At 37.7% G+C, this 23,403-nt stretch overlaps 1 protein-coding gene across 24 annotated transcripts in view; it reads left to right on the forward strand.

Moving 5' to 3' along the window:
- The window catches only part of DLG2 (discs large MAGUK scaffold protein 2), a 989,662-nt gene that overhangs the window by 486,983 nt on the left and 479,276 nt on the right, over positions 1-23,403 (forward strand). Inside the window, exon 1 of one of the 24 annotated variants that reach the window (XM_021545069.3) lies at positions 13,470-14,128. The exons of 22 other annotated variants lie outside the window; for them this stretch is intronic. In XM_021545069.3, coding sequence (XP_021400744.1) covers positions 14,051-14,128 — 78 coding nt within the window. In that variant the 5' untranslated portion in view covers positions 13,470-14,050. Of the gene's footprint in view, positions 1-13,469; positions 14,129-23,403 lie in introns of those variants that run through there. One more of the 24 variants, XM_077781321.1, reaches the window with a different exon arrangement.

The raw sequence follows: 23,403 nt of genomic DNA on the forward strand, positions 1-23,403 counted from the left end.
TCTCTACTCAGCCCTGGTGATGCCACGTCTGGAGTGCTGTGTCCAGTTCTGGCTCCTCAGGACAAGACAAAATGCAGCAGAAGTCTATGGAGATGATAAGGGGACTGGAGTATCTCTCCTGTTTGGGAAAGCTGAGGGACTTGGGCTTGTTTAGCCTGGAGAAGAGATGACTAAGAATCGACCTTATCAATGTATGTAAATATCTCAAGGACAGGTGTCAAGAGGAGGGGCCAAGTTATTTTGGGTGGTGCCCAGCAAGAGACATAAACTGAAATGCAGAAAGTTCCATCTGAATACAGACAAAAACTTTTTTACTTTGATAGTGACAAAGCATTGGAAGAGGCTGCACAGAAAAGCTGTGGAGTTTCCTTCCCTGGAGATACTCAAAATTATCCTGGACAGGATCCTGTTTAGCCTGCTCTAGGTGAGCCTCTTAGCAGGTGCATTGGAACTAGAGGTCCCATACAACCCCAACCATCCTGTGCTTCTGTGATTTATGGGAGTAGTTTGAAAGGAATGACACTGTGTCCAATTTTTATCAAGCAGAAAGACATTATAAATGAAAAATGAACAAATATATAAGAAGATAAAGTAAAGCGGAGCACTGACAAATTTAGATAGGTAATCAGACAAGAGAGCTTGCACTCTGTATATCTTTAGTAAGGTTTCTTCTAAGTGGAATTTGACAGAAAATTTATATACCTCTATCTGTGTAGAAAGCTCCACATTGTATGCTACCCATGACTCTAAAGAGTGAGGACTAAGGAAGGCAATTACAATTTAAGGTGAGTGAGTGGGGACAGTTGTCCCTGTTACAGCAGTGTCAGGAGCTGTCAGCTCCTGATGTTGGATGTTGGGCATTAAAATAGTAGGATATAGTAACAATCTGTAATATTAATTGAAAGGGTGGAGAAGAAAACAAAGTCACTGTAGCTTGAGCCTGTCCTCAAGGCCAGGCTGAACGAGGAGCCTGGTCTAGTGGAAGGTGTCCCTGCCCATTGCAGGGGCTTGGAACAAGGTGATATTTAAGGTCCCTTCCAAACCAAGCCATTCTATGACTCCAATTATTTTTTCATATTGTGGGCACACAGGAAATGCTTTGGTATTCAGCATTAAGCCTTTTTTGAGTGAATGCCAGATATAGATTTCCTAATAATATATTAAAATTGGAAAATCCAGATTATACATTGTTCTTGAAGACTACAAAGCATTACTGTTGTGTCTAGAATACAGAGCCAACAGCCTCCAGAAAAGTGTGCCTCTTGGAAAATTCAAATATTTTTTAGCTTTTCTAAAATGATTCAAGTTATATTACAGAGTGACACCTTGTACTGCTAACATTTTATTCAGCAATGTTGTGGGAGAGGTCATGACATCCATCTTGTGCAGTAACTTAGAAAATAAAGTGACTCACAACTGCACATCTGACACACCCCAGGCTTTGGCCTCTCTTTCCACTCCTATTGCCCTAGTTATCTTGCCAGACTGTCTGTAAATGTGCCTTGGAGACAGGTTGCTGTTACATATTGGCCTAGCTATTTTACCCTCATTTTCTTCAAATCTTTTTGTCTGAGGATGAGTACATTCACTTCTAAATGTTGCCAAATACAAGCATTTGAAAAGTTGATAAAAGTTCTGGCCTAGATATACATGAGGCTATTTATTTTATACAAAATTTTAATTTTGTATAAAATAAATTTTATACTTTTGTATAAAATAAATTTTATACTTTTGTATAAAATAAAATTTAAGATTTAGACTAATTACCTATACCTAAATAATCATAAATCCATAAATTGTCTAGACTTCTTGGATGGGCAAAGCACTTACATTTCTGATTCCCAAAGCAAAATTGATATTTATTAATAAATTATTTATTAATTAATTATATTGTCTGCCTCAATAATAAACTCCTTTAGCTGTCAGTGTGTGGCCTCATAAAATGTTTTGTAAAAATATGTTTCTCCCTAAGAGATTTGGACCAGCTGTTAGACAAGTCAGCTGAGCAGCTCTGCTCAGTTCCAGTCTAATTAGATTGTGCACAAAACTGCATTTTTACTTTTTAAGTCTTATAGGTATAATGATTCAGTTCACATTAAAAATATTATTTATATTAACTCTTTTTCTCTTTTCTCTCCAGAAATGTCCTGTCACATGTGAGGATTAAAACTTGGCTTTTAAAAAATAATACTAATGTATATCCCAACACAGAAGTGGAAAATTATTTATTCATAAAAACCATGTGGGTAGTCATAGGAAAAACGGTGTCATTCAGACTATTTAATACGATGGTCTATGCCCAAAGCTCATCAAAGGACAAATTACTGGTTCTTGTATAGCTTCTCCCCTCTGTGTAGGCTGAATTACATCAGAGTTAAGTTCCAGAATCAGTGTTTATTCATAAATTAATTTGGGTCTTTTATGGTTGTTGTTATTTACTTCCACTGACCTGCACTACTCTTCTAAAGTACTTTCACATGTGTTAAGAAGCTTAATAAGCTGAAAGATATTATTTTTTTGTAGTTTTCTGTAATATCTTAGTCTTCATGCTTTTTAAAGTTATGTTGGATGAATCAAATGTGCATGACTTTTGTAGTCAATAGCTTGACCTTTCTTTCCAGCTGTGGAATTATTTGTAGGTTATTTGCTGATGATGACAATGTCGAGTTATGTTTTAAATGCCTAAACATTTATGTTTGGTATTCAGTTCTATCTGGAACATGGAAACCTAGTCAGGCCCCTTGTCTGAAGTGAATATTTAATCTTTTAAAAATTCTTGTGTAGTCTCAAAAACTCTGAAATACTCTTTAGCAGAAGAGCTCTACCATAGTGCAGAAGAAACTCTACTATAGGCAAATGCAAAAGTGTTTTTCATTTGGCAAAACCAGTGGGAGAAGAAAATTTAACTCAGGAATGATAGGGTTTGGTGTGTTTGAAGCAAAGTATTCTTCAGACTATCCTAAGAATAAATGTATCTATCCTATGTACATATCTATCTATTTCTCTAAATTATTACTGGGAAAATTATGGGTCATAGTATCAATCAAGTACAAATTTTACAGAAGCTAAAACTGCATTAGGAATATACCTAATTTAAATAATGTTATATAATATGACAGTGTTTTAGAGTCATATTTTACTTACAATCCTGATTTTAAAGCCTGCCCAAGAAGAATACATAAGTAAAACAGCTATTAAAAAATATATTCAATAACATTTTAACACTCTATCGATTGCTCTAGACTAGAGCCTATCAATGCACATAAAACAGATGGACCAGATGTTTAAATGTAGCTCAGATTATATTATATCAGCTTTAACTGCCTCCTTCACACTATGAATAGAAAATCATTGGGAGAAATTACCTTGCTTTCTGAAGGCCAGAGCTCTGTAAGTAGTTTGTAAACAGTATTTTTATCTTGAGCTTCCAAAAGGTAAATACCTTCTTGTAATTTTGGGCCAGTTTCCCTAAAGTGACTTTGTTTACATATATTTGAAGCACTGATTAAAATTGACTTTTTTTTTTCCTTTTCCAGTCTCTGAATTTGCATTTGTAATGTAGCTTTTCTTGCCACTGTGCCATGTTCAGTGCTTGTGTAACTAAAATTGCAGATCTCCCTCAGCAAAGCACATTGCACATTCCTAAACGTACAGCTGCCGAGGCTGAATCCTAGGCTGTGTGCCCTGTCCTAGAAACAGCTGAAACGGGGACTTCTAAAGGACTGTCTGGTATTCTGTATCTCTTTGCATGGGCAAAGAGGTGGGAGATTTAACATGTAATATATCCATGAGCATTTATCCGTGATATATTGCTTGGGATGTGCATGGAGCATGCAATCAGAGGATGAGCATGCTCTTCCCCACACATGGCCTGATGAAATCCCATAGGTAGGAATAGCTGTGCATTGCTGTGGAGATGTTGTCCCAAAGTACACTGAGGTAATGCATTCATGTAGCACTCAGTCTGTGTTGTCACGCTCTGTCCTGAGCTTTAACGAGGATCTACTGTTCATAATAGATGAGATAATCAAAAGGTGTATTCCTTTAGCTCTCTTCAGACTGAGACCATCTGAGACTGAAAGATTGTGCTGCCTATCTCATCTGTAAATCACAGCAAATTACCCAGACATTTGTGTAATAAAGGTGAAATCCACCATCTTTTTGTTGCCTTCCTACAGCATTTCTGCAGGCAGAGAGCCTTCTCAGTAAGTGCTTAGTACTTACTCCATTATTTTTAAGGAAATAAAAAAGCATAAAGGCCTGTTTGGTACTTGAAAGGGTAGGCTTGAAAGTAGGAAGTGGACATGTCATAGGGCACTTTAACAAAATAATAGCTTTGGCAGTTGTATGTGCTTAACTGAGTAAAATGAATGTGGGAGTGTTAGGCAGGTTAGTGCCAGATAGGCAGGCAGCTGGAAGCACTCCCCTCAGCATGCATTGCATGAGGGGCTTGGTGTCATACAGATGTGCTCTGGATCACAGCTGGTGCTCACAGTCATGCAGACTGCATGCTGTCTCTAAGGACAAGACTGGTAGGTTGGGACAGCCAGCAGTATCTGGAAGCCTGAGCCCACTAGGATAAGGCACTGCTCAGAAGTCTGTGCCCTTTTATGACTTTTTCCTTCACTGAACTTTTCAAGACTTTGAATTGCAAAGGGGAAGATAGTGGAAAGAACAGATTGTTTCTCTTAAGGTGAGAGCTCCTCTCCACTGCTGGGAATGAGATTTTGGCACATTGTTCATTATTTAACTTTCTTGTCTGGAAATTGAAAGCATTGTAGAGCTTTTGGTTCAGTTCAATGTAGATCTGGTTCCCCCAGAGCCACAGAAAAATAACTGGAGTCCTTGGAGAGACTTGTTCTGGTGCACCACTGTGTGCAGGGCAGAGATGTGTTGTGCAAGTCTGTGTATATTAAATCTTTTCTGCATTTAGCTGTGGCGAGTGGTGGAGAAACAGACCTTCATTCAGCTTAGGTTTTACTTCTGGGGGGTCTAGGCATGAAATATGGTGCTTCTTAAGATGCTTGAACAATAAGAAGCAGGGACTTGCTTTTGTGGTCATTTGTCTCCTTGTGATCTTTTCTATAAGTTCACATGAGTTCATCCTAGCATCTCCATGGTGTCTTCTGACATGTGACAAGACAACCAATGTACGTGGCTTGGCAAAATTCAATTTGCAAAGAGGTGTGGAACAATCTTTGATCTTTGATTTGAAAGATCTTTGAGGCTGCTAGATGTATGAATCAAATAAAAGTATTTTCAGTGAGTTGTGCAGAACAGAAATTTTAAAAATATCTGTTGACTGGGATCCCAAAGGAAAGTTAAATGTAAATGTAATTTAGGCAGCAGTATTGACAGCCCTGGAGAAGGCTGAAATGTTCTGATTTTTTGATGAAAATGAAAGATAAATATTTTGACAATTTCAAGGATCACTTTCTCAATTTTCTACTGGTTAGAGATCTCAAAAAGTTTCTGTTTTCTTGAAACACTCAGATTAAATTTAAAAACTTCAAAGTGTTTGGAACGATGCTATTTTTTATTCTTGTCCTATAAAACTATCACATTTTTTTTTATTTTTTTAAATCAGCTCTATCCTGTCTCTTGTCAAAGACTATCTCTGCAGTGAAAAATTTCCCTCCACCACCATCTTTGTTCTATCAACTGGGCTTTGCACTCAAATGGAATTGACTAATAAAATGTCACGTAACTAATTTTCTCTTATCCTTTTTTCACATAGAATAACTTAATTACTGAAGCAGGTTAGACTGATAATTCTTTATTTTAGATTGTAGTGTTTTCTATATTTTTTCTGCTTCTGAATGTCTTGTAGTTTTAAGAATAACTCCTTATCCTTAACTTCATGTTCCCTTTATCTTTTGATCAAAATTGACATATTTTATGACATTGCTGAAATGGACATTTTCATGTCTCACATTGCAATGAAGCATTTGTGTAATTAGGTTTGATGTGGATTCTCACAGACCTTTTAGCAGAATTCTGTATGATTCTGTACCAACCAGTGAGGGGGTAGATGCCCTCTACGTTGTCTTCTACAATATCTTCTCTCACAATGATGCACATTTGTTAAAACTTCTATCTTTAGACTGTTGCAGTGTGGTAGAGCATTATTCTTTTCATTTGAAGAGTGAACAGCTGGCTTGCAAAGAGTAAATAATCTCATGCAGAAGAATTTTAGCAGAACTAAAGGAAAAAACCTGGTTCTTGGTCTGCTGTGGTTAGGACTCTCCTCTCTTTGCTTTGCTTGGGCAACAGAAATGTGGTGAGTCAGTTCCAAAAAGAAGATCTCTTCCTTGTCTCTGACTCTAGGAAGCAAGAATTGCAGACAGTCCTGGGTAAAGACTTGTTATCTATCCCTAATACTTAGTAGTAGAACATCTTATACTTGTCGCAATTAACTACTACTATTCTTTTCCTTCATATTTCTTCTCTTTTGCATTTTAGCGGGAAAACATTGCTTTGTTAAACCTGTGTCCAGCATCTAACATGTTCATCATTGTTCTTAAAAACTTGCCTCTGAAGTGATTTAACTTCCCAAGCAATACTGTTGAACTCTAGGACCTTTTCCCAGGAGCTGTGAGGGCCACAGCCTGGAAAAGCTGAGGACAGGGATAAAAAGCAAGAACTGAAATGAAAACTGGCAGAAGCCATTATCTGTTGCATTTGTTGTCCTCATGTGGGTTCCTCTGTAAGAAGCATTAAAAAGCCAGTCAGGAGCCCTGGAAGGGGGAGGGGGCTGCTCAGCTGGAACATGCAGAATATGGCTGGAGATGGTTCCAGCTGGGAGTGGGGAGCTGCTGCTTTGGCAGAGGCAGGCTGGGAGAGGGACTGAAGGCAGCCCAGCCAGGGAGATGACAGGGAATGGTGTGCATGGGCTGCATGGACTCTCAGGAAATGCTGCTGAGTGGGCTCAACCCACACAGGTACACGTGTGTCTGCCTGCAGGGAGATGCTGGTATGAGATTATAGCAATCCTGTTAGATCTCATCACTTGTGATTCCTTAGTGATTCATAATTCAGTGCAACCTGGCTTCTTGTGCATGAAGTTTTTCTGGAGAGCTTGGACAATGGCAAGGGCTAGGTACATTCACCTCGAACCTATAAATAATGCTGGGTCAAAACAGTCAGTGTGATTCTCTGGTTTGGTGCCTATAACTTGCAGTCTTTCTGCTTAAACTGACTTTTAAATTTTGCTCTTGGGGCTGATAAAGCAAAAGTGAGATTTAAGGATGCCTTTGAAAGGAAAGACATCTTGTCATCAGCCAGGATTAAATAATGTTTAAGGTGAGATGATATATATTCCCATGCTTGTTCCTGCACCTGTTTTTTTTGGGTTCTTTGGTGACTAGTAGTGAGATGAACAGCTCTTTATAGGCTACCTGGCTTGCTGTTCCTAATAAAGAAATCATATGGAGATTATGTATGTCAGTGCCCCTTGTGGGTGGCTGTGTGGACATTTCCAGCCCTCCTGCTTCTCACTGGATCTGGACAGGAGAGCTGTGGCTGGTATAGGACTGAGTGAGAGTTCCTGACACATCTGCCTGGCTTTGGCCATGGCAAACCATGCGGCCACGCCCTGGGTCAGAGATTTTGGGCTGCAGTCAGTGTGCAGATTCTCCAATTTCCTGTATATTGGTTACCAAGTCACTTTGTGCCTTTATTCATCCCCACCCAAAACAGAGATGAGTCCACCATCAGACAGGGTTATGTATAAATAACAAGAAAACAAATGTACTTACATGCTGCAGGGTGGGAGGCACACACACATAGCTGCAATATAAGTGTTTCCACACTGAATTCAGTTTTGCTGAGGATTATATTTGGCAAGTGCCTTGCAAGATGCACTGGTGACACACATAAGCACTGCTCTCAGTCTGTGGTTCCTCCTTTTTTTCTCTCCCCAAGGATAAATTTTGTAGTTTATATTATTTCCCGTAGGAGTACTTGCCATGCAAATGTATAACTGTGCTACATACACAGTGCTTTGATTTGATACAAGTCTGAGAAGTGTAATGGCACATCAGAGGATTTCATACACCATTTTGATTGTGATTTCTTAACACAGCAGGAAGAAATTTGAAAGTTTCTATTAGAAAGGTGAGGCAGAAAGCAATTTGTGCTGAACCAGGGACAAATAGGGAATAAACTGGCATTTTTCAGATTTTAAGGTTTGTTTTTTTTAGGGCTGCTAAGGGTTGTATTACTTCTGTGACTCACTGCAGTTTCCTACGCACCAGCAGAAAGTAGAGCTGAAAATCAATTTTTAAAATAAAAATTAAGTACTGTAATTATGTTTTTCTCCATTCTAAGACTTAACAAAGAAAAGAGGAAAAAGAACTGCCTAGATTTAAAACTTAGTCTGTTACGCCGTTATGCTCTAAAGTGCTAGAATGCATCCCCATGTACAGGGATGTGCTGAGTCTCTGTCTAGCACAGCACTTACTTTATTTCCATTTCCTGCCCTTCCACAGTTAATGCTCTATTTCAAGCAATTTTGTAGCATACCTCCTCATCTTCTATTCTCTTGACCTGTTGCACCACAGGTAGCAGATTGAGTGCCATCTATCCCATCAAATAATAGAAGAGCAGAATAATAGCAGTGATAATTTCATGGCAGAGGACAGGCACAGAATATTTGGTGCCTCACACTTGAAGGAGGTCCAGAGGAAGAAAAATGCTTGCATTTTATTTTTTTACTGCTCTGAAGTCTTCTGACATTGTGTATGAAATTCTTCATGCCCTCTGCTAGGAAAGGTGACAGAGGAGATGCCTGCATGCAGTATCTTCTGTTCTAAGGGAAAATTAGACTTGAGGCAAACTTGTAATGTCATATCTGGGTTTCTGAAAGCATAATTTCTAAAGAGAAATTATTTAGCACAAGAAATATTAAGGGAATAGAAAAATTGAAATTGGAAGAGAAGAGTATGGACCTCTGTCATCCTTAATATGCAGCACTTCATTTTCACTTATTTTTTTTTCCCACATTTTTATCCCATCTTTTCCTTCATCTTGTGCTTCTGGTTTTTTTTCCCCTGTTCCCTTCTGTACAACATTTCTTCATCAGGATAAGTGACTGTTCTCATAATCATTGCACTATATTCTTGCCATTGACTTAGATGTTCCAAGGAAGCATTTAGCTTTTTAGAAATTCAGATTTCACCTTTAAAACTCAGGACCAAGAGGTAGAATTTTAAAATTTCTTTTTGTAGAAAAAAATGTTATGAAACATAACTGGTAGAAAAGACCAAAACTAGAAATGTACATGCTCTGTAGCGGTGGCACTGCACCTCAATTCCTGCATTCAGTTCTGCGCCCCTCACTGTAAGAAGGGCATTGAGGGGCTGGAGCGTGTCCAGAGAAGGACAATGGAGCTGGGAAAGGCTCTGGAGCACAAAACTGAGGAGGAGTGGCTAAGTGAGGTGGGGGTGTTTATCCTGGAGAAAGGGAGGATCAGGAGAACCTTATTTCTCTCTATAAATACCTGAAAGGAGGCTGCAGTGAGGTGAAGGTTGATCTCTCAGGTAACAAGCAATAGGATAAGAGAAAATGACCTCAAGTTTCATCAGCAGAGATTTAGTCAAAACTAGGAAAAAATTCCTCATGGAAAGCCTTGCCAAGCATCAGAACAAGCTGTCCAGGGAAGTGGTTGAGTCACTGTTCCTGAGAAATTTACAACATGTGTAGATGTGGTGCTTATGGACATGGTTGGACTCAATAATCTTTCTAACCTGAGCAATTCCGTGATTCTGTTCTGTGGTAATCCTTCAATCTGTTACAGACTGTGTTCTGCCCTGGCCCAAAAAGAAGTCTTAATGTGTTCTGGTGGTCCTGACTCTTACTTTTGTGAGAGTTCCCATAGGTTTCCTATAAAAATATTCTTTGTTGCATTCGGAGGAAGAACATTAGTCCATTTCTCATTGTTTAGAGGGAAGAATGAAAAATCAGGTCCTTACAAAACCTTGGGTATTCCATCTACTTAAAGAATAGTGAGGTGTGAGTGCCTACAATTTATATCTTCTGGACTGAATAGCAGACATTTAGATTCCTGTCTTTCCTCGTATTCTGGTCATTAAAAGAGTATGTCTTGGCATAATGTAGCTGTGTAAGATAATTAGTTGTGCTGGGGATGGGAAATGGTTGCTTGTACAGTCAACCAAATCAATATCTCTTGTTGCCTTGTGCTAATAAAAACAAAACTAGCTACCTTAGATTCTCAGCTGCAGCTCTGTTCCTGTACCCACAGCTGTGGAATGTTAAAAAATAAACCTTGAAGTAAAGTGATTGTTATATATCTTAAGTATTTCATTTTTAACTTGTTCTATCTCCTGCCCATTTCACTGGAAACAGTTCTGCAAACCCTGAATACTAATCTTTCCATCCGTCTTCCCATTCTTACAAGGAAGGCATTATTTATGACTGAACTGTATTTGTATTTTAAATGGCCCTGTCATCACGTTTTATGACTACTGTGTGTATGTACTCAGAGGTTGGAGAGAACCAGAATCCACAGCTCACATCTATCTTCACCACAGGTGTGTGAGGGGGAGGTTGACACCCCACGTGTGTTCTGTGAGAAGTTATCCCTTAACAAGGGAAAATTAATGCTCTGTCTAAAGCAAAGCCAGGCTTCTTCCCAAGTGTTGCTTAAGTAAAGCAGCACTGTTAAAATTGAAAAAGGAGGCAAACTGTCAGAGGTACTGGTGATACTCAGTGCATACAAACAGTTGGCAAGGTGTTTGAAACAACCATCTGTTTCAATACCCAGCATCAAGTGCCCTTGCTTGCGATTTGGGGAGCCATGTCATAAAAATAATATGATTCAACAGCCTATGAAAACAAATAGGCTCATATAAAATTTCTGTTTCTTAGAAATACCCCTTAAAATATTCTTGATTTGTACTCATGCAAAGAAGTAAAGCAGAACAGAAACATAGCACTGTGTTAAGCACAGTGCTCTGTGCTTACACCCGTGTGCCCACTTGTGGTAAGACCAGTCCTTCTCATAAAGGCAGAAGAATGACATTTAATGAATGGTTTGGATGTGTTTTGGTTTACCAAAAATCACCTGCTTGTTTGCAGCAAGAAGCTCCTTGTAAAATCTGCTCTTAACTGATTATCTCCTGTCTGTGATAATATTGCTGCTCAATGGCATGCATCTCTGTCCTTGTAATGTAGCACTTCAGTGAGCAGGCTAAAGTATGTATTACTCCTGTGAGGAGATAGCAGCTGGGAGTTCCAATTCTTCTAAAGCAGCTCAGCTTGTAGCACTTCTGTAAAATGCAGCCTTCGTTATGGTTACAGTAAAATATTCATAATCATAAACTCCCTTGGTACCAGTACAGCCCTAATAAACCTGCTACTGGCAATGTGTGGCAGACTGCTGCCTGATGGAGCTGTAAGGAAATGGCTTGCAGCTTGGCCATTGCTGTATTTGAGGGTTTGGATAGATCTGCAAATGCATGCAAACAGTTAAACTGTATTTCTGATTAGAATCAGGATTAGGTATTTGGCAAGATTTATTCTTCCTGATCTAACATTTTCAGTGGGTGGAGAAAATTACCTCCCTATTGCTTTGTCATTATTTCTTAAATGAACAATGTATTCTATTTTTTTCCTTTAAGTGGGATGAATTGTGGCTTTTTATTAATCCCTGATTTTCCTGAATAAATAGTTCAGTAAAACTGCTAATGTTGATGATAAAAGTCATTAAAAGGAAGTTTTATTGTTTAATGAGAATTTCCTTCGATTTTCTCAGCTTCTGAATATACATAAGACTATAAAAGTAGTTGTTTGGGAGAATGTACCCTTTTTTGGTTGTAGTGCAATGATTTCAGATTATGCTTATTCTCTTCATAAAAGCATGGGAGCAGAGTGGGAGAAGTGTTCTAATGTTTATACATATACTATGTAAGATTTTTTTTCTGTTCCTTTAACATTTATAGTGTTGGTTAAGCTGTGTAATGATGTTGCTTCTCCTTTTCTGCACTTTTTTTCCCCCCTATCATTGTTTCCTTAGAATAGTGTTGCAGCTAGAAACAACACCTCTGGTTTCTTCCTAAATTTTTCAGGCCCTCTTTCTTCCTTCTCTTGTCTACCCTTCTCTCTGTTTTAGGACAATGTCATCCCACAAATAGGGAGAGAGTGGTGAGAGGCTGCTACACGGCATGATAAAGGTTTTCTCACCTTGAAGAGTCCATCTCACTATCAGCCTAGATTTCAGAGAGCTAAAGTGTTGTTATGGAAAGACAGCTCTTCTGTAGCAGTCATATTCTAGATGAGACATGAATTGACTCTATCTTGTGGTCTTAAAACTTTCTGGCCACCAGGATTAATTAAATATTTGAATTGGAAATAGTTAGTAACTATTCCTTTCCCAGAAATACCACCAGTTACCAAATATTTTGTTAGAAGTTTTTAGATGTCAAGCAAGAATCAATCATACACCTTGGACTTACCTTGCAAAAAGTCCTCACGGTCTAAGAATTTCAATTTAGTTAACCAACTTACCATTTTAAAATGTGTTGAGGAATTCTTTGAACTCCTTATAATCTTAACAGAACTGAGGAGTATGTGCCTTCAGGCTCAAAGCTTGAGCGGTGCCCTCCAGATACAGTAACTTGGATGTTCTAAGTTATAAGTGGGAGTGGAATATTTTCCCTTTTGATTTCATGTGCTCTGGAGAAAATAGTTTCAGCCATTCTCTGAAAATCCTGGGGCAGAAAAGGTGTTTCCTTGGCCCCAAGAGCCCTATACTAAATTGCTCTGCCTTTATTTCCTTTGCCATGCATCCATTAATTTGGGGTTGTTCTTTACCACAGAATAGCAGAGTAGAAATTATTCCTGCATGTGTGCATTCCAAATCCAGTGCTGCAGACAGGACAGCAGTGGTTCTCCTGCATGTTGGTATCTCCACACTTGAAGGTGGGAGGGCATTGGGCAGGACTTGTCTTCTAAGTGCTGTCAAATACAAAACATAACTGAAAACCCTGTAATTTACAGCCTTGATACTGGGAGGAAGATCTGGTTTGTCATATGTCTGGAGCCAGAAGAGTGTGCTTCTGCTTATTGTTTAGCCATTATAAGAGAAATGCAGGGGTTAAAGCTGTAGTGTGTGACAAAAGGAAAATAGTGCATTGCTGTTTTGCTGCAAAAATAGGTGTTCAAAGGCACTTCCCAACTCCTAATTCAGAATAGCATGCAACTAAAGGAAGAGGGAAAAGCATGCTTAGGTAGGGCAGAAGTTTGGAATTTGGAAAAAAAATCTGTCAGGTTTCTGATTTGTGAAGGCATTATCAAAGAAAAACAGAAGCCCTTGACTGAGTCTTAAATCATTCAGCAGAGCATGTGTGACATCAGCAAGTGAACTGAGCAGCTCTGATGCTGCTGTCTGTTGTGAACTGAAACTAGGTAGCAAAAATATCTCTGAATAGACCCCAGACTGCAAGAACAAAGTAAAATCAATTTTCCTTTCATATCTTAATTTCCCTGAAACACATGAAACACCTGTTCTTTCACCTTAACAGTTAATACACATTTCTATTTTTGGCACTTTTGTACCCCTTTGCTTTCCTGCAGTGCTGTGTATCTCATTTTTGAACTGCTGCTGCTTCTGTTGCATGCTGGCAAATCGAAGAGAACCAAGGAGTTAAATTTCAGAACAGGAGAAGAGGAGGTGAGCTGTCTGCTACAGTAGTTTACTGCAGCTTCCTTTCATACTGACACATATGTAGTTTGTGGTGACAGTGCTAAAGAACTGCAGACAGGCACTTAGCAGACTGGATGTGAGCTGGATACAAAGATGCCTCACCCTGGACTTCCTGCTGGCAGTATGTAAATACACCTGCAGACTGGCCACACTGGGTGATTTGTTTTTTTTTACAGAAGGAGCATGAGAGGACTTGATAAAGCAACAGCACAGTTAAGACCTTAACCAGCATAAGATCTGTATCTCAGTTGTGGGGGAAGTTGGCTTTTTTTTTTTTTTTCTGGTGTGTGTGTGCTGCATATTCAGACTGAAATCTTCATCACTACAATGTTTGCCTCTATCTGGTATGCCAAGAAGCTGGGACGCAGGTTTGTGCATAACGCCAGGAAAGCAAAAGCAGAGAAGGTACGTTCCTAGTGGGAATATAAAGCCTTATGTCTCATGCAAGCTGCCTGCTGGCATCATGTTGTGTGTCTGCTTAGCTTTTTAAAATACCATGAAAAACAACCTATTGCTATTCCCGATTTCATGCGAGAGTCCTTCAATATTTTGCATGTTATTAAATACCAGGGAGAAGAACCTTTTGAAAGTCTTTATGTCCTCTTTTGATTGTTGTTCTTCCCAAGATAAACAGCTGTACTTCTGGTATGTCTGTGTTAAGGGGGCACTCCAGTGAACTTGTTGCTGTGCTGCATTATTTTTCCTTGTACCATATCAGGCTCTTAAACAACCGCTGATTGTTTGCTGCTTGTAGATTTTTTTTTTTCCTAGTGTGGTACTAATGAGGATGGAATAACATGTTAAGCATTTATAATATTTGGGAATTTTGTTTCAAGGTACTTGTTGAAACTGTGCTGCAGCATGGGTCCCTTTTATTTAAAATAGATATAGGTATGTAAAAATTATCAGTACTATATTTCAATATTTTTCTTTCATAAAATTGAACTGTATTTTACTGGCTGCTTTCTGGAAGCCCTTGTAAATAAGAGTCTTCTGCCCTCTTTCTCCCTGAGCAAAACTTAAACAGTTTTAGAATTTGCAGTAATGATAATTAGGGGATATCAAGGCAATTGTATTTTGTTTTAAGCATAGAAAACATTTAATTAGTGGACCTGCAATTCAGTTTTTTCTACATTACCAGACAAACCATTTTCAAAAGGGGACCAATTCCTCTTTCATAAACTCAGGTTTAGATTGGGGTGAAAAAACTTCAGTGTAATATTGTAAAGTTACCTCATTAGTCTAATAATGATGGCTTCCTCTTTTCCTTGTTGTCTTTGATGTAGTCAAAGACTTTCTAAATGGGCTGCTTTATTATGTCTTTAATATGTCTTATGCTATGTAACACAGCCACCAGTTCACTAAGCAACTATTGTTGCCTGAATTCCTTTGTAACTGGAAAAGTCCTTCACTTATAGAAAATTATTAGCAAAAATATGTTATATTTGTGGTAGAGGGGAGGATGGGGAGAGGTTTTCTTTGTCTGCAAAATATTCCCAAGGGTTAAAAAGGTGCTGTGTGAAAATTTTGAAATTTAAATATGCAAGTCATTGGGAAGTTACTTAAATTGTAGTGATTTATATATTTCACATCATATACATGAGGGGGAAATTGAAATGCAGAGAGCTATACATGGGACTGTCAAACTTTCCCTGTCATCAATCACATTTCCGTAAAGAGAGCATCATATAAACTCTCCTGCTGTTTGCATATTGTTATGGGAGGAAAAAAAGTTGCAGCTTGGATCTTCCTTAGTCCTGAGGGGCTCCCTCCAGAGGGATATTTGCTCTCAGGCTTCCTCCAAGATGACAGAGGCAGGATGAGTGGACGCATTCCTCTCCTGATACAGTGGGGCTCACTCAGCAGCTTTAAAAACAGATTTGGTGTGCAGTGCTTAAAGCATATATGGTCATAGATTATTTCAATAACCTTGAAAAATTTCATAAAGCAATGCCAGAGTATTCACTGAGAAAATATTTTCTTCTCTGTAGAGTCTTGTAACACCAACTAAAAGAATGCTTTTAAAAATTTTTCTCTTTTCCTTTTTATTTTAAGTACTTTAAATATTTCTGCATAGATTTATTATATTGCTGCTTGTTCATTCCTATAGAACTTTCAAAATAACTGTCAGCTTAGGTCCATGCTATTTAAGCTTTCAAGCTATGCCTAACAGTTTTTAGGGAAAAACTTCTTTTCATATCACTTGAGCATCCTATTAGCATACTTGCATGGGAATTATTTTTTTGCAAGAAGACAGCAAGTATGCAATAAACACATTGTAAAATGTTTACTTATTGATTTACAAAAAAAAAAAAAAAAAATCTTTCTTGGATGTTTTTTTCCACAGTCAGGGCTCATTTATATTTTTAATTTTTTTTCCCTGCAAATGAAACTCTAGCAAATGCAGAAAATCCCACTCCTAGCAGGATTCTATTTCAATAAGTGCCATTAATAATTGGAAGCTGATCAACACTGACATCTTCAGTGCAATACCTCAGTACTAGGAGAACACAGATAGAATATAGATCTATCAAAAAGTAAATTCAAAATACCATTTAACTGCATGCCTTATGTTGGTTTTGACCTTTTTTATATAATGGTTGAACAATCAAATTATTAAGCAGTTTCACTTTTTCTTTTTTTCCCTAGAAGAATAATTAAATGTTTTTCTCCATGTGCATGAGCTGAATGATACATTGTTTTCTTAATGCGCTTTTGGAGGTAGTAACATACAGCAGTATTTTCTAATACCACATGCTTGCAAAAAGATTTCCTTGCAGTAAAGAGCTGGATAGTAGAAATCAGAAGACTATGGCTCCAAAGCAGATTTTTCTGTTGTGCTTTACTTCTTTGCATGAGTACAAATCATAAATTTTTTAGGGGCTATTTCTAAGAAACAGAAATTTTGTATGACCCTATTTGTTTTCATAGGATAAGGAAGAAAATGGGGGATGGTTACAACATGGGTTGCTGAGTGCACACACATATGCACAACCTGGCAGTGTAGCTCCTTAAAATGTCAAAACTTTGGGCCTGAATTGAGCAGAGAGGACATGAACTTTGATCTGCCTTGGATCCCACCAGGATCTCCTCCCAGGTGTCTGTTTAGGGGAGCAGAGTTTCCAAGGTGTGGAGCGTGCTGTGCAGGGGGGTGCACACAAAGGCAAAGGGAAGGAAGATGTCCCTGCCCAGGTCAGGGAGGTTGGAACTAGGTGATCTTTAAGGTCCCTTAAAGCCCAAGGCATTCCATGGTTCTGTGGTGACTAGGACAGTCCTTGGTGGGGAGAGCTTAGGTGGCATTGATGGTGCAGCTTGATGCTCCTGTGTGCGTGCTCTGCACTGGCATGAGGGTGGCTGGTTGTGGCCATGTGGGTGAGCTTGGCCCATAGTGGCTCCTCCACTCTCTATCTTGTCCAAAGCTGGAGCTCCTGTCCCCATCCTTCCCATGTCACCATTCCTTCCTGCTTATCTCCCCATACCTGAATATTTCAATCCCTGCTCCAAGGGCAGCTGGCAAGCAAATTGCTCCTAAGTGAGTGGGACCTGCATGTTGGTACTTTACAACCTGCAGCATTGCAGCCAAGGACTGGGGGCTTGGAGGAGCTGGAGAGCTGATCTTGAGCCCTGGGGAAAGGGGAAAAGCTATCAGCAAGCAGCAGAGTTGTGAGACCAAAGGAAAGAGGTGGGTTTACTCTGAGAGAGAGAGCCCTGTGGTAGTTCCTGGGCTTGCTTTCTTATCTCCCTAACCAGTACCTGCTGTTGAGTGCAGCACTACTGCTCCTGCCCTGCTTTTCAGTTCTTGCTTCCCCTCCAGCCCAGCATTCCCTTGGGGTCCTAGTGGAAAGGCACGATCTCATTATCACCCACACACAACTTAAGAGCTTCAGTGTTCAAGGCTGGACTGGGCTCTGAACAACCTGAGCTAGTAGAAGGTGTCCCTGCCCATGGCAGGGGGGTCAGAATGAGATCACCTTCAAGGTCCTTTCCAACTCAAGCCACTCTAAGATTCTATGACTTCCTGGCAAATATTAGGTTTCTATAAACCAAACATGAATTCTCACTGTTAAAATTTCATCTGGAGAGTGAAGAAGACATCTAGGAATAACAGGATGAATGGTAGCCATAAGGGTCTTAAAGGGTTCTTCCAAGTTGACTGGTGTGTACCAGTGCACCAGTATTTCTATTTGAGTCATGCTTTTATGATATATTTTAAAAACTTATTTTAATTCTGAACTGAACCAGATATTGAAAAACTTTAAAATTTGGAAAGGTGAACTCTTTTTCTTCTTATTTTTTTTCTTTTTTTTTTTTTTTTAAGCTAAATCAGAAACTCTTTCCAGTATATACTGCACTTTTTATCTACAAATTCTATCTCAATCTGGTTGTCTTGTCTTGATTGCTAGTGTTACTCTTACCTTCAAGTAGTGAGACATCTAGTGTGCAGGGCTGCCACTAATGTTGCCTGGAAACTTGAACTCCTTTCAAGTCATTGCTGGTCATACCTTTTTTATTGCTTTAAGTTTGTCAAATGAAAGGATTATTGCTATGAGTGTAAACAGGATCACTTGGACCTTGGAACTAAAATAAAACTTGAGGTAAAGATTGATGTCTTGGATTTTTCTCATTAAACCATAATCAAGCAGAAATTAAGAGATATTAAATGCATGTGGTTGTGCTATAGAAATAAGTATTCTAAATGGTTGGAAGAGATACAGAAAAGAAACTGAACAATTAATCATGTTGATCTGAGAGAATGAGCTAAAGTGGGAAAAAGACTTTTGATAATGCTTCACTGTATTGGTAGAATATGGGTTTCAAGGGTCAGTATCAAAAGTGGGAAAAGACTTGCCAAAGTTACTACATAATTTAATTTTAAAAGGGGAAGTTCAGGACTAGTTTTCATGCTAGTTGAGAAGTGGAATATATTGCAACCATGATACCCAGATTCTGAACACTGGAATTAGTTATGTGGGTGAGGTTTTAAATCTCAGTCATTCTAAAATTAGGTTTTTCCGTGTAGATTATTTTAGGGAGTGAAAGAACAGGGCCTATGTGAAGCGTTTAGAGTAGATTTTCACTATTCTGTATTAGAAATCTTTTTCTACTTTTTAGAAATCAAATTACTCCTAAAGTGTTTTCAGTTCTAAGAACTATGTCTTGTACTTGAAAATATTTAAGTTTACATCATAGGGTTTAGTTCATCATTCCAGTCTAACACATGTATTAGTTTAATGATTCAAAATAGAAGCAACTTAACTTTAAAAAAAAATAGCTGTATATGTAATGATAAAATAGAATGAAGTTTTTGGACTAGCAATTGTAAATAAAAGTAAAGATGACCCAAAAGTCACATTCACAACTGAGAAGTATAATTTTAAATTAGTAGTTTTGAAAGTATTGTAATGCAGACTAGATAAGTAGAACACAGACCAATAAACAATTTTTCTCTCCATGTGCTTGGCTTTAGAGTTGTTTTGGGTAAATCAAGTACCCTGGACTGTCAGCCTACAATTAAATATTTGCAAAAGACCCAAAAAATATTCTTTAAGAAATTACAGAACAGTTAAAGCTGTTGTGTAACAACAACAACAAAAATGTCTATAAATACATATTTTATAATTTTTTCAAAAGTATTCTGGCAATAACAACAATCAAGTCTTCATATCAAGATGACACTTGAATTTAGATTGTTCTCATATCTGTATTTTACCATAGCTAATTGGGCAGTTCTAGGATATATATTCTTCTTTCATTTTTGCATTGTTTACATGTTATAGCTACCAATAATTTCATTTGAAAGAGATAAGAAATTAACTTGAAACAGTAATTATTCACAACAAAAAATAGAAACTGCGTCATTAAGAAATCATAAAACATATTAGCAGAAAAACATACTTTTTCTTATATTATTTTTACATATATATATATACTTCCAAAGAAGAAAAACTCTTTTTCCTTCACTGCTTTAGAAATCACCTTAGATTTCTTAAGGAGTCCTCTCTTTCAAACCAGAACTTACCAAATCATTTACAGTCCACTGGGGCTGTGATGAAGTGATAAAACTTTCAGGTCTAGTTATTTCCTTGGCTAAAGGTGAAATGACTGCATCTCTAAGGGACATCTCATGTAGCTGCCACTTGCTGTAAGGGCAATGGATAGTTTTATTTGTGTTTGGGCAGTCAAGGGCCCTCATGTTCCAAGTTCAGTGGGATGACAAAAGTGTGTCACTTATTTGCAGAATCACCTGTTCGAACAGATGCCGGAGTTATCTCAGCCCCCTGGAGGAATCTTTTCAAATGGACATCCTAAGTGCTCTATTTTACAGTTTTATGGAGAAATCTTTTCACACATAACTGTGTGAAGAAAAATATGCAAGCATTCCTGTATACAGAGCTTGCTGTCTTTTGCTTTAGCACAGCTCAGTTGGAATTCTAAAACATTTTCTCATATTGTGATTTAATCCAGAAATATATAGCTATTCAAATTTATTTTTTTCCATTTTTCTTTGCATTTTGTTATAAACCCATATGCTCTAAGATTAATATGTAACAGGAAGGATAAGCTGCCTAAGTATGGATTTATTTTAACTCATTGCCACCTCACAATCACTATAGAAGTGATAATAAATAAATTCAACTAACCTTGAAAAAATGCAGGAATGATGTTTTAAAATAAGATACTGATCAACAGGAAACTACTCAAGTTAATCCCCTGAAATATTTAATTACAAAGTAGTCTTTTTTTAAAAAATATGTTTTATATTTTTCTTCTGTGAGGGGTTTTATTCTTGCACCTGGCCAGGCCCTGCACCTATCTGTAGCAATTAATGAGCAATAGGCAGCAGTCCTGGTTAAGTTAGTTGGTGTTTTTTATTTTTTTTTTTTTTTTTAAATTAAAGAAATACCAGTTAACCAGCTAGGGGTGAGGTCTTTGTGAAGAATATCTTCTCTCCTTCTTTTCAGTATAATGTAAGAGATGCTTTTCCCTTTCCCCCATGCATTATTCTGGCATGCACTGCTCTGTACCTGTCGGGTACCACCCACAGATGTCTGTAGCATGGCACTGAAAACAGTTCTTTTCCCTTTGCCCTTTTAGCCAGTGTTGTGATCATCTTAGAAACAGGTTAAGTAATTTCATTAGTTATTTTTCATCTTTTTTTGCTTCAAGACAAAACTGAGATGGACAGGAACATTCAGAAAATGACAGCCACATTGATGGCTGCATTAATTGGTGCTCTGAATGCTTAGCTGGGACTCAAATAGAGCCAGATCTAATGAATAAGTGGGCTTATTATCATTGGTTATGAGCTAACCTGATTTTCAAAGAAAAGTTGTTCTCATTTTCTATTTTCTGCTTTCATTCAATAAATAATTTATCATTTTCCCCTCCCCTCCTTTTCTTTGTATAACTACTGCATTTATATTTTGGTCTACATTGTATATCAAGTTCTGTTCAATCCCAGTGTGTACCATTTTGAATATATTTAACACATAAGGCACTCATTATTTTACTGGAATAGTCTTATTTCTTTGCACAGATATACAGTATTCAAGTATATTATGGAAGTGGCTTGTGTGATGTACAAGCATGATTTTTTTCTTTTTTTTTGGTCATTACTTGTCTCTCTGCCCTGCATATGCAATTCAAAACAGTGCATAATGAATAGTTGTTTGATTTGTGTTCTGAACTGCATTTGGCATCACTTGCTGTGTTTGCAAATAGAGATCAGTTTGAAACACTGACAAGAAACAGTCTGTCCTTTGGTATTAGAGTCTCTGAAGGAAACAGAGATGAAAATTCTCATACTGTTCCTAAGGTAAATTATCAAATTATTCTTGATGTGTTTTTAATATCCTATATGGGCCATTAGAGCTGGTACATATGTAACTTGCTCTCACTGGAAGGCAGCCTGCCAAAGTCATGTGTGTGTAAAAAGCTTTAGTGAAATTTAGAATTATTGCCATGTCATACAATTCTCAAGATGGTTTATTTTAAATGAGGCACATTTTTTATGGTGAAAATTTTTTTTTCTGCCATACACTACTTAAAGTATTGGTGCGTATCAGGGAAAGCTTGCTTGTAGCTCTAATATATGTTAACAGCTTCAGATGAGCAATTGGAAAGACTTAAGGGACTAGCTAGTATGTGCAGTCTGAGAGGTTTTGTCACCAGGAAGGAGGCCCCAATACCACATGAAGCACTCACAACCTTTTCTGAAGTGAGAGGCTCTCTTTTTCACAGCAGCTTACAGATAAACAGCAGAACAAGAAAATCTTAACATTTCCACCTCTCCCACCACCCATCCTCCCTCCTTTCCCATTCTGTTCAGAAATAAAATAGTTCAGACACAGATTGTATGTGCAGGTACACAGCTGGCACCACTCTTAGCTCTTCTACCCACATGATACCAGCACCATGCTGAGTGTCTCACTGTGTTCTGTATTAACTACTGCAAGGCTATGTCTTTTGTGAAGATCAACAATGCAGTAACTTTGTCATTGTTAAACTGGGATTGGACTTGAAGAAAAACAAATTTTGTGTGATAACTTTATTTCAATCCTATACTAATATTTTTTCAATTAACTTCTGCCTGTCTTCCAGTAAGTGCTTCCATATTTCAAAAAGCAATGTTTAAACTGAACCTTAATTGATGAATCACAGAGTTATCACTCATCTTACTTCTAAGAAGTTTACCTTACAAGTTACTTTGGGAAGCAAGGTCACATCATTAGAATTCTGCAGCATGAAAGGCATGCTACCAAGTATATACTTCTTTATTCCATTTAGAGGCTTGAAGAGCTATAGCATGCAATTTTGTAATTCTATGAAATATTCTTTAGCCTTGAGACAGAAGGAAGATATAGAAAATCTGTTTTACTCCTACTCTAAATATAATATTCTTTTCCTCTTAGCTGATGAATTATGTATACATGGCTGTGGTTTTCGTAATTAACAACTTTTTAAAAGATTTTAGGTGAATTATTTTTGACAAAACTGTCATGTACTCTTATAAGATAGCAAAAGGTCAGGATATTCTGTATTGTTAATAAAAACAACTTGATGGTTAAGAAATATAAATTTGCTGTTTTGAAAGAGATGTTCTAGATGAGGTGAAAGCGATCCTGTTGCTACCCTTTGTTTTTGACTGTACTTATAGCCTGATAAGTTCTTTGTTTGGTGTAATAATCTATTCAATAGACCTCCCTCCTAACAGGGGACATAATGACATTGTTAACTATCATCAGCCTATCTTGCTTTTGTTCTCCATTCATTGCATCTATCACTGTACAGAAGGGTACAACCCATCCCTTACCTTCCTCTTCTGAAAGAGAATAGAGAGACAATAGGAAGAAATAGATTTAAAAAAAAAGGAGGGAAAAAACCCAGAACTCATTCTCCGTATTGCTACACATTTAGCAAATTCTGAAACGATTAGCTGCATTTGTTGAATATCTGTTTTGAAAGCTCACCTAAATTAGATTTGATGTGCATCAACATTAGTTGTTCAGGTTCAACACTGGGAAGGATATATATTCATCTTGAGATGCTTCTGCAAAAGCTCTGTGTGCAATTTCCTAAACTGGAAATATAAACAAGTTGTTGGGTTTTTTTTTAATATGAGTCTGGATGTAAAAATGCAAATGAATATAAAATATTGTACCTGGGATGTTTTGAAAATT

Source organism: Lonchura striata, chromosome 2 (assembly GCF_046129695.1).
Source record: "Lonchura striata isolate bLonStr1 chromosome 2, bLonStr1.mat, whole genome shotgun sequence".
Classification (NCBI taxonomy): Eukaryota; Metazoa; Chordata; class Aves; order Passeriformes; family Estrildidae; genus Lonchura; species Lonchura striata.